The 11,156-nt window shown below is 47.0% G+C and overlaps 1 protein-coding gene across 2 annotated transcripts; it reads right to left on the bottom strand.

Annotated features, from left to right (window-relative positions):
* Positions 1-7,653: 7,653 nt before the first annotated feature.
* On the bottom strand, positions 7,654-10,105 carry CYCS (cytochrome c, somatic). Of its 2 annotated transcripts, none has more exons than XM_075558275.1 (3): positions 9,968-10,105; positions 8,723-8,899; positions 7,654-8,638 (listed from the first exon to the last, which is right to left on the bottom strand). In XM_075558275.1, the coding sequence occupies exons 2-3, from the start codon at positions 8,889-8,891 to the stop codon at positions 8,490-8,492; spliced, it is 318 nt and encodes a 105-aa protein (XP_075414390.1). In that variant the 5' UTR covers positions 8,892-8,899; positions 9,968-10,105; the 3' UTR covers positions 7,654-8,489. The 2 variants fall into 2 exon arrangements, with proteins under 2 accessions (XP_075414390.1, XP_075414391.1); XM_075558276.1 differs by having other exon boundaries at positions 9,931-10,086.
* Between the last annotated feature and the right edge of the window lie 1,051 nt (positions 10,106-11,156).

The following is an 11,156-nucleotide window of genomic DNA, read 5'->3' as shown; positions in this document are numbered from 1 at the left end:
CGTCCCCCAGGGAGGAGGTTATATGTAGATCCTTGTAATCGGTATATTAGGAAACATCCCAGCCCAGTCCAGATCAAGTCCGTAAGTCTGATATTTGCGTATATGTCCAATACTAGCCCATAAATTCCTCTTTAGACTCACACAAACCATGCAATGATGCTGAATGCAGGAAGATCACAGGCCACTGGGTGGAAAATGTTGTGGATCCAGTGGTGGTGGAAGCATCTCAGCACTGGTGTGGGTCTCCACGTGCCTCCTCCATTTCCAGGGCTCTGGCTCCATCAGTGTAGCTCCATGTGGCTTGTCAACAGGAATGTGAAACAGAGTGTGTACTTCCTTCAGGGAGGAAGACAGGATTTCCCAGAATCCACAGAAGGCCATGCCCACACAGAGGCCTCATGGGCTATGACCTGATTGACAGGTTAGACTCCACCCCTTCACTCAAGTTGATAGGGGATTATGTAACTGCCACACAAAGCCATCTGTGTGAGGGACATGAAGTTGGCGATCCCCGCGAGGACGGTGGGGAAGGAATGGATATGTAAGAGGAAGCTTGCACAGCCTGTCTGCTCTTCCGGTGAGCCAGACGGAGCCGATGTGGAGGTGGGGAAGCAGATAGGGAATTGCTCCTAGGCTGGCCACTTGCCCAACAAGGACCGTGAAAGGAAACACGAGTTCAAAGACATGGACTAGCCATGAGTGAGAGATTCGATGTGAAGGAGTGGCCAACTGTTGGTGTAGCATGGGTTATCAATTCTGAGGAGGACTGGGTCCATAGCAATGATAAGGTATAGATTATGGTCTTGGGAAAGAGGCACTGAAAAAAGTTAAAATCAAGTAAAAAATAAATTTAAAAGGTTAAAGTGTTATAAGGATAGGCCATTTATTTACTTACCTGCAGCTGTTACCAAAACCCAAAGCAAAACCTATTATCACTGAGTGCATTCCAACTCAGTGATGCTCTACAGCAGCGCTTCTCAACCTGTGGGTCGCGACCCCTTTGGGGGCCGAACTACCCTTTCATAACAGTAGCAAAATTACAGTTACGAAGTAGCAACGAAAATAATTTTATGTTGGAGGTCACCACAACATGAGCAGCGGCATTAGGAAAGTTGAGAACCACGGAGACTGTGAATCTTTACAGAAGTGGCCAGCCTCATGCACAGCAGACAGTAAGTTTGAAATGCCAACCTTGTGGTTAGTAGCCCAAGTGACTAACCCACACTGCCAGCAGAGCTATTGAGCTATTATCAAGCTAATTGGAAATTCAAAAAGACTCTGCGTGATGATTGTAGTGGGTGAGTATAAAGCAGGCCCTAAAATACACAGACCATCCGTCAGCACAGGGCTGTTACTCAGAGATGGTGTGAGTCTGTCTCACACAGGCACTCCTGTTGTGGGGGAAGGCGCCGGGCCACTAGACCTCTGCCGTGGACAGATGAAGAAAGGCAGTAACTACCGCTGTACATGGTAGCAGTCCTGGTGGTACAGCGGGCTACATGTTGGGTTATTAGCCGCAAGGAAAGCAGTTTGAACCTATAAGCTGCTTCTTGGGAGAAAGATGAGGTTTTGTATTCCAAGATTTACAGTGGACTCAATGGCAGTGGGTGGGAATGTTTGTCATTCCATGTGAAGGGGAAACTAACTTAAGCCAAGGGGTGTCAGAAATAAGAGCAGCCATATGATAAAATAATTATTTATAAATTATCAAGGGTTCAGGGGGAGTGGGGAGTGGGAAGGAAGGGGGAAAATGAGGAGCTGATACCAAGGGCTCAAGTAGAAAGCAGGTGTTTTGAGAATGATGATGGCAACATACGTATGAATGTGCTGGACATAAATGATATGATGTATGTACAGATTGTGAAGAGTTGTATGAGCCCCTAATAAAATGATTTTTAAAAGAAAGAAAGAAAGAAAGAGCAGCCAAGCTGTCCGGAGATGCAGAGGCCTGAGCTGACTGGGAGCATAAGGAATTGTTGCTGTGATAAGTCTGGGTACTTTGGAGAAACAAATCCAGAGAAACTCATGTATAAGAGAGTTTTATATAAAGGTTAAGTGCACCTCAAGAAAACATCCCAACCTAGTGCTGCCCAAGCCCACAAGTCCAACATTAACCCATATGTCTGACACCAATCCACAAAGTCCTCCTCCATCTCACAAAACACACCCAATGACGCCGACTGCAGGAGGAAAGCAGAATCAGTGAGTGTGTAAGCATCTCAGTGCTGGCAGGGGTCTCCATGCGACTGCTCCAGCACCCAGGGCTGCGTCATGGTAGGTCCATGTGGCTTCTCCTTAGGGATGCCTGGCAGGAAGTAAGCCTTGCCAGCTAAAGCAGGGAACTGGCTAAGGCAGCTGCACCCTGGTCCGACCATCAGAAACAAGAGACCAGAGAACTAGAAAGGCGAAGCTCACCAAGCCATTTATCTCTCTGCCCTTCAATTAACCCCAAATGTGTTCATCCGCCAGGCTGGCACAATAAACTAACCGCCTCTGTTGCTGTGTGATGCGGAGTCCATTTTAGGCACTCAGGGACCCGTGTGACCAAAAAATGACCTCAGAATTTTCCAGAGTGGGAATTTAAGGGAACAGAGAGCTCCATGTTTTTCTCCCACAGAGCCATGAACTATTGCCAACTTTTCAGCGAGCAGCCAAGTATCTGAGCATGGTGCCACTGGGCTCCTGATACAGTTCCAGCCCTGACAGTGACAACCTCGGAAGGAGCCGTTCTTAAAGTGAAGTCCATTTGGGACATTTGGATGGCCGTACTGTGAACAGAACAAGTATTTCAGTGCATATTAGTGGAGGGCCTTTACAGGACAGACACTCCAGAGCAGTCTCAGGAAGTCGAGATGATTCCTCTTCCAGGGGCTACAACTAACCTCCTAGGTTGTAACATTGTGGGGGAAACGGCCAGCCCCCCACCAATCATGGGGTCAATAGGCACAGTTGTATGGTAGACACATTTCATGGTAGCATGTTCACCTCCTGCATGGTCATGATCGTACCCAGGTCCGCGCAGTGTGGGCCGAGGTGGGGTGGAGACTGCCGGAGAGAGCCAGCTGGCCTGAGACTCCGTTCATTGCTAACCCAGGGTTATATCTACTTAGGGGAGCGTGACTCCAGGTAACCACACGTCACAGGAAGGGGCAGTAGAATAGGCATACAAGTAATAGGAGGGGGATATACAATAGGTATAGGTGTAAACAGGAAGAGGATGAGCTAGGGGTGTGCACATGATAGGAAGGGGAGGGACTAGGGCTATACATGTGATAAGAAAGGCAGACCCTAGACTCAATTAGGCAGCCTAACCTTGGTCACCCTTGTGTGGGCTTGACCTCCCTGGGGTCTCCTACAAGGAAACAGTCAACTACTATCCTTATCAGAAGGGAGTGGGTCCTACTTGTGGGATAAACAGTGGTGTCTGCTCTGCATGGCTGATAACCCTTAAGAATAACCCCTGACCTACTTCTGTTGACTTCCAAGTGTATAGTTATTCACCACGTGTGTCAAGCAGCTAAATTTGGCATATATTTGGGGGAGACAACTTGGGAGAAATCTGTTTCTCACATAACATGAAAGCAGGTATTCATGAAGGAATGTGGCGGAGTTCAAATAAAGCTTTATTTACAAAGCAGAGTCTTACTAGATTTGGTTGTAGTTTGCTGACTCCCATTTTCGAATCCCCAATGCAGAATTCTCCTTATACCACAGGTCATATAATGCACTGGCCCACCCTTTTCCTAAAGCATACTGTTCAAGCTACAGATAAATATTCAATGGTCACATTTCTAAGAAACACAGAAACAAACCAGCTTGGAAAAGGGGCTATAGACGGAGACAGACTTGGAATCAGGATGTCCTGGGTCTCTCTCAGTTGTTGCTCATCAGCTACACAAATCTAGCTCAGCTGAATCTCCACCTCCCGTCTGTTAAACAGCACAAGTGGGTTATAGGAAATGTCTAAGGTCTCTTCTGCTTCTGAAAATCTGAGACTTCAGTGACGTGATAAAAAGATATCCCTTTACCAACAAAGTTCTGGCAAGTATCAGTCATTGCCACTTTTGCCAGGCCATTCCTAAGTCCTCAATTCCTCATTGTGTTATTTCTATGTATGGGAAGTTGTACCTTTGCTAGTTCCCGAAGAACCTGGGAGTATATTGCCCTTTGCTTTAAAAACACAGCCATATGCGTCAAGTTCCAATTCAGGTGACCTGACTGAATAACTGTTACTAAGCAAGTGAACATACCTAAGACTTTGTACTGTACCCTGTATGTGTATACCAAGAGCGCGGTCAGGTTGGGGCACTAATACGAGATTAAAATGAATGCAGCCAAAGCTGCGGCTCTGTACACATGCACAGCACTTCCTAGAGAAGACTGCTGGGTAGACTTTCTGCTCAGGGTAGGGCATGCTCCATTGGGCAGCAGCCTGGTCAACATGATCTCAGCTCTCATGCCAGGTTCCTCAATAGCTTTACTTGCTTTACAAAGGTTTCTGATCTGAGGAAGGGATTCAAGAGTCCAGCTCTAGCCATCAGTGGTTTCCCATTGTAAATAAATTGGATTTTGGATTACTCCTAAGCTGTTTGACTGATGTGAAACAGCCTACTTGTGTTTATACTCAACAGCGGAGCCACACTCTGGACATCATGTGGTAAGGCCTCTTTCTCGACAGCCTGTGAATGCTGTCACAGCCTGTTCAATTTATAACCTTCAAGGGACAAAGCTAAAGAATGGAAATTGTTTTTGAAAAAAGGAGGGGGGACAGGAAAACAATGACTAGTAACTACAAAACTATATTCCTAGCTACTACCAGAATGCCATCTACTTATAATAAACTATAAATCTTCAGGTGGAATGGACTGAAAATGTGATACAATCAGAGATGAGCACATCAGGTTCAGGAACAGGATTTTAAATCGGTGTTCTGAAGGGAAGTATGGTGCACTCGCAAAATTCTACATCTAATATAGTGGCCACTAGAATGCGGGGCTCTGCAAATTCACCAGTTCGAGAACAGTAATTGTCTGCCATGTTCCCACATTCCATGCCTTAAGGGAGTCTATGTTGGGTAACAGACCTGAATCACCAGCTATCATGAAGCACTAGAAATGAAAAGACAGTTCCTGTGTCTTCTTCCTAAGAGGGCACATGCCCTCCCTGAGTCTTAGAGGTAGGGACGATCCTTTCTTTCTGTTTCCTGAGGTTCCTTCCAGTTATTTCTAGAATCAAATACAAGTCTACTCATGTTATAAATCATGATGTATTTTTGTGCCACTATCCTAGAATACAAGGAGCCTCGTGGACACAGTACTTATGTGTTAGGTCTGCAGTTCAAATCTACCCGTCACTTCAAGGAGGAAAGATGAGGCTTTCTACTCCCTTACAACACCTTTGTTGACACAGCTAGACAGCAGCGGGTGCCCCAAGCTCTCCCCACCCCAGCCTGAGGCAGCCTTAGCTCAGCCCCACAGCCCCAGCAGAAGCACGGAGAAGCAGCCCAGGTAGCAATGCCATGGCCGGGTGGAACACCTACTTTCGGCAACCATGGCAGACAGGACATGTCAGGACGCGGCCCTTTGTCTGAACTGCTGTCCCCAGAAAAACCTTCAACATCACACCAGCCAAGGTTGGGATTCTTGTTGGCAAAGACCGGTCAAGTTTTTTCGTGAATAGGTTGACACTTGGGGGCTAGAATGTTCTGTGATCTGGGACTCACTGCTGCTGGGCAACACACCACGGATCTTCGCTCAATAGTACTGGCAGAGCCTCTACCAACCCGTCACCAGAACTACCAAGGCGCTAGTTCTGCTGATGGGCAAAGGTGTACAGAAATGTTATGAAATGGCTTCCCATCTGCTGCATTCCCAGTACTGACCTCATCTGTCTCCCCCGCACCTTATTGTCAAAATCATATGGGGTGGGGGTGCAGGGTTGGATACACTTATCCATTCCCCCCCCCCCCCCAGTGTGGTTGGGAAACTCTTCCTGAATAAAAAGATTCTAACAAAAAAATTTATGGTCTCATAAACAATAGCCAAACTTAGTCACCGTGAGTTATATTGGACTCAATAGTTTTTTCCCCTCTTCTTAAATCCGAGAACACATGCTTTAGATGGTTTAGGTTTATAGGTGCCTTTATAAAATTCAGACTTGCAAGAATAGGAATCCTATTTATGATTGATCCAGGCCCTCAAAGATATGCCTCCTATTGTGATCTGCACGAGGTGCCTTGGGTGTCCCCGTGGTGCTGTCAGTGGTGTTTCAATGCTGGTGGACTACGAAGGAATAGGCTGTCCACTTCTGAGGAATTAAACCATCGAAAACCTTATAGGCAGTATCAAACATTGTAAGATCTGAAATCTCATGACTAGAAGCAGAAGTGTCAGTTCCAGATGAGTCTGAGATCAGGAGGCACTCAACCCACGAGCCAGGAAGAGCTGCCTTCCTTCTCAAAAGTAGAGTTGACCATAACAATGCAAATGGAGGAAAATCTGTGAAACCCTTCGGGACCTACAATTGCTGATGGGGCATCACCCAAAGTGAGAACAGCTGCAACAATCTAGTAACTGGAACTTAGAGCTCACAAGGTGTGGACCCAGGAGAAGTGGAAGTTACAGTGGAATGCCCAAGGATTGCTTGTGTTACCTGAAGTGGACTGGCGCTGGCCATTCTTAATCAGAAAGTCATAGGGCTCATTTACCATGGGAAAAACAGCTTCAAAAGCAGTGGCCTTGATAGGCATACAAGGAAATGTAGTCAAAAGTAAGAACTGTTATCCAAATTTATGCACCAACCACTACAGCTGGTGAAAACACTGAACCCTACAAATGTCTTCAGTCCAAAATTAGTAAGACATGCCATCAATATTCCTTAATAATTTTGGCAATTGGAACACAAAAGTTGCTGCCAGGTGAACCTTGGCTCAGAGAATACCAAAGATGTTAATACTGCAAGGTTTAGAATCACGAAAGGTGCACATCAGGCTTGTATCCTCTATCTGTATCATGAGCAAATCATCAGAGGTGGATGATAGGCAGTTTTTGTACCCATCTTAATAATGCTCATTTTGTTATTCCCAGAATACATAAAAATGTTAACACTTCCTTGACCTGCAAACATTTCCAGCACTGGCCTAGATTCATCCCTTAAAAGAAAACTGTTAAGTTGTGCCATTAACATCTGTTACAGAGGCTCTAGCTCAAAGGACTTTTCCTAGGTGCATTTAGAAATTCACTAGAACTCCAGGATTAAGACTTCTCATTGAAGACATGGTAGGCTTTCCTTTGCCCTCAAATGGTTTCTGGTTATTTCCAGACCAACTCCCTTACTTTCTCATTTTCTCCTAGATAGAAAATGACAGCCAGTGCCACAAACTAGTTCAGCTTTTATTCCCACCAAGCCACCGACCAGACACCTACCCAGCCCACCAACAGACGGATTCTCCTCACTGAGAAATTCTCATCATTCTTTATGGTTTAGTTCACCTTCTCCAGAAAATGTCCAGGTGCAAATTATACACTGCTACTTATCGCAAACTGTGACCAGAAGCATTCTTCTACCCAAATTTGGTGTAAATGCTTTAGTTCCTTAAGAATGTCTTACTGTTTGACCATAATGGCTTTGACATGTCATTAAATCAAGCACAAAGAATCATAATGTTATTTTTAATTATCTTAAGCCTACGATCACTTAATTTACAAATCTGTGCCACTACATTATTCTTCCTAAAGAGTTGTTAAAAGCACCAGTCACATACAGTTCAACAGTTTTGTTTCGAATAGCCAATTGAACGATGTATGAGTAAATTAAGAATTTAAATGTAAAGTTCAACTTGTTACCTCTTCATGCTGACTTTTAAAAGCACCTTAAATCCTCTATAAAATGTGCAGTGCTAAATACTTTGACATCATACACAAATAGCTTTTTGCTAATTAACAGTATTTTACACAGAAAATTTTAATTAGATCAGCACGTCTAAGAGCAAAAAAGACAAAGTAGCCATGGCTACCTTTATCTTCATCTCCTGCATTTCAACAGGCTCACGAATACAAATCGAAATAGGTGCACCTTGCTCTATTCTGTTCCATGAGGCAGTGTAGACTTCCGAGTATTCAAATACATTCATATAATCAGATATAGAAATCTAAATATAAAATCAATCTATAGAGTATAAGATGCCATTCACTATCTTTGTGAAAAACTCGCCATTTCCAATCCAACCTAGCCTCCAAAGTCCAATCACACCTTAGGGAAAAGCAGTGGTAACACTTGCTGGAACACAAATTTCTATAAAAAATTTAAACGTTTGATTAGTCATTTAACCACAGCCAATCTTTAATTTAATAAGACTGTCTAAACAAAATATCCTTATCAGTCATTCATGATCTGATTTCTGGTATATGAGATCAATTTAAATATGGTACATGTTAAAAAAAGGTCACAAGACATTCCTATTTTATAATAAATAAGGCAGTGGCCAACTATTACTCATTAGTAGCTTTTTTGAGATAAGCTATCAATTCTTCCCTTTCTCCCTTCTTCTTAATGCCGGCAAAGATCATTTTTGTTCCGGGGATGTACTTCTTGGGATTCTCCAAATACTCCATCAGTGTCTCCTCTCCCCAGGTGATACCTAGACAAGGAGAGAGAGAGATTTTTACGTTTGTTCAACTCACACAACTCGCATTTGTGGTTACTCAACAACCGTACCCCTTACCTTTGGTCTTATTGGCATCTGTGTAACTGAATCCAGGGGCTTGGCCAGTCTTCCTCCCAAACAAACCATGGAGGTTTGGCCCAGTCTTGTGTTTGCCCCCCTTTTCCACAGTGTGGCACTGGGCACACTTCTGAACAAAAATCTTCTTGCCCTTCTCAACATCAGCCATCGTGAATTCTGAAAAACCAAAAATCAAACAAACAAAAAAACCCCAAAGCTCTGAGTTAGTAATCTGTCCTTGAAATAAGAAAGGTAAGGGAAATCAATGATCACGTCAGTTTTAATTACCAGCTACTGTTCTAGGGCCATTAACCATTTCAGAACAGAGGAACACTTTCCTCTTTTGAATCTTGTCACCCGAACAGTCCTTTCCATAGCAGGTACTTTGAATGAAATGGAAGGAAACGGGGTAGGGTGTGGGTACGTGGGGTTGTTAAAACGTTAAGTTTGGTACAATCTGCACATTGTGTCCCAAAGGGTTCTCTGGAGCAGGAATCAGCAGGATGGGGCCTGCATCCTTTACATTCACGTATACAAGTCTCCAAACACAACTCAGAAGGAGAACCTCATTTCTCAGTGTGGAAGAGGCTTAAGGTTAAAGTCCAGCATCAAGGATGAGGTCAAGGTCAAAAAGTGCCACAACTGAGTTAAGTTCTTCCTCAAGTACAGGAAAGCTAGGCCATCAAAATGCCAACTGTTCAGGTCTAACTATTGACCGATAGGTCACTGGGCGGTGGGGGGACCCCCACCCGTACCGCTGGGATCCACGGGCGCATCAAGAGGTCGCCTGGTGGGGTCAAGGAGACTGATGAAAACAGCCTTTCCCGGGCGCCTGAGAGCGGATGGGCAGTTAAAGAAAGCAGCTCGTACTTCCTGCTCTTTGCCGCACGCCTCTCCGCATCCTCCGAAGCCCGGGCCATCAGTGTAGTCGCCCCTCCGCTCCGACAATCTAAGGGCCGGCGTCCCAGCCGGGTCCACATCCAACTGCCTTCAGGCCCTTCAAGGCTTCGGCTGAACCCCCTACTCTATCTCGAGGAGATTCTGGGGCCACCCTGGCCCACTGGGCTCCGCCCGACCACAGCCTAGGGTCGTCACTCCCAGGCCTGCCTGCCCCACGCGGGCGACCCCCGGGCGCGGGCCTGAGGCCTCGGCGCGTTTCCCACCCACGCACCCACCCACCGTTGAGGCGTGCGCCCTGAGGGGCCCACCTTTTACCCGCCGAGGCTCCCGGGACCCAGTGCTCACCACGCTCCCCTTGCGCGCCACTCGACCGTACGCGTCCAGAAGCCGGATGTCCCGCTCTCTAAGCCCAAGGACACGCCGGCCCACGCCTATGAACCGGTGTCGGTGCAACCAAACTCGCCCCGCCCACCCGCGCCCCGGCGTGCGGGTCGGCCGGCGGCTCCGCGGTGACGTCACCCGCGCCTCATTGGCTGCAGGCTTCCGGGCTCGCGTCCGCGCCCTGAGTGCGCACGCAGGCTAGCAGAGTAGGCTGTGCCTGAGGGTGCCCTTTCCTGCGGGGCTTCGCGCGCCGGCTTTTACGACAGGCCAATGGACGCCGTAAGTCGAGGTCGTGAGGGGGAGCGTTGACATCCCCCTCTCCGGCTTTTGTGCGCATGCGTCTGTGTTGCGCTTGGGTGGCGCTGAGTCTGGCGGTGTGGGATTCGGGGCGTCATCCTCCAGCTCTTAGTTCTTGGGTGCTGACGTCATAGGCTTGTCCTCTCGGTGGGAGAGGGCACTTGGACGTCTCCTAGCTACCACGCTTTCAGCTGGCGACCTTTACCCGGAGTCGTCGGCCTACCGCCGCTGGCGCCAGCTGCACCCGAGAGTGAACCTGGAACCCCGAGTTAAAGATTTGGACCGGAGCCCGTGACCTTGCTCCTTCACATTTCCACCCTGTTACTTGAAGTCACGGTTTTCCAAATCTCCCCTTGATTGGCCAACCACTCCCAGACCGGGGAGGACGCTGTCTGCCTTACAGACAAGATCCTAGCTCGGAGCCCTCCACCTGCCGGCGGCTTTATTTTGCTAGCCCGCTTCACCCAGTTGGTGCGTGAAAGGCGCCGGCAGCGTCTAGGGGGAAATTAAAAAATTATGAGGGAAGGATTCTTGAAGAGCCCGGGTGGTGCAGTGGTTCCAGCGCCTGGCTGCCAATGTAACCACCCAGCCACTAGTCGCTTCCAAGATTGACAGCCTTGGTAACCCTGTGGGGCAGTTCACTCCGTCTTGAGGTTACTGAATCGAGTGGGCTGGAGGGCTAAGGGGTTTTGTTTCTTTTTTTGGAGGATTCTTGGAAATTTGCAGCCCTTTTAGATAAGGTGTGGTTAAAGTAAACCTATGCACCAGAGGGCATATTTGGAAATGCAAGTTTAATCCCTAGAAACTGGTTGCTTGTTGCCTGTGGGATCCAGCGCCTAGCTACACCACGTGTGAA

The sequence above is a fragment of the Tenrec ecaudatus genome, chromosome 9, assembly GCF_050624435.1.
Source record: "Tenrec ecaudatus isolate mTenEca1 chromosome 9, mTenEca1.hap1, whole genome shotgun sequence".
Classification (NCBI taxonomy): domain Eukaryota; kingdom Metazoa; phylum Chordata; class Mammalia; order Afrosoricida; family Tenrecidae; genus Tenrec; species Tenrec ecaudatus.
The sequence above is the reverse complement of the archived record's forward strand: the minus strand, read 5'-3'. Positions and strand labels throughout refer to the sequence as shown.

Bases quoted from the DNA above. Each gene is read 5' to 3' on its own strand.
- CYCS (XM_075558275.1), bottom strand. From the start codon at position 8,891: ATGGCTGATGTTGAGAAGGGCAAGAAGATTTTTGTTCAGAAGTGTGCC. The intron at 8,639-8,722 runs GTAAGGGGTACG...CTCCTTGTCTAG, and splicing joins AGATGCCAATAAGACCAAAG to GTATCACCTGGGGAGAGGAG.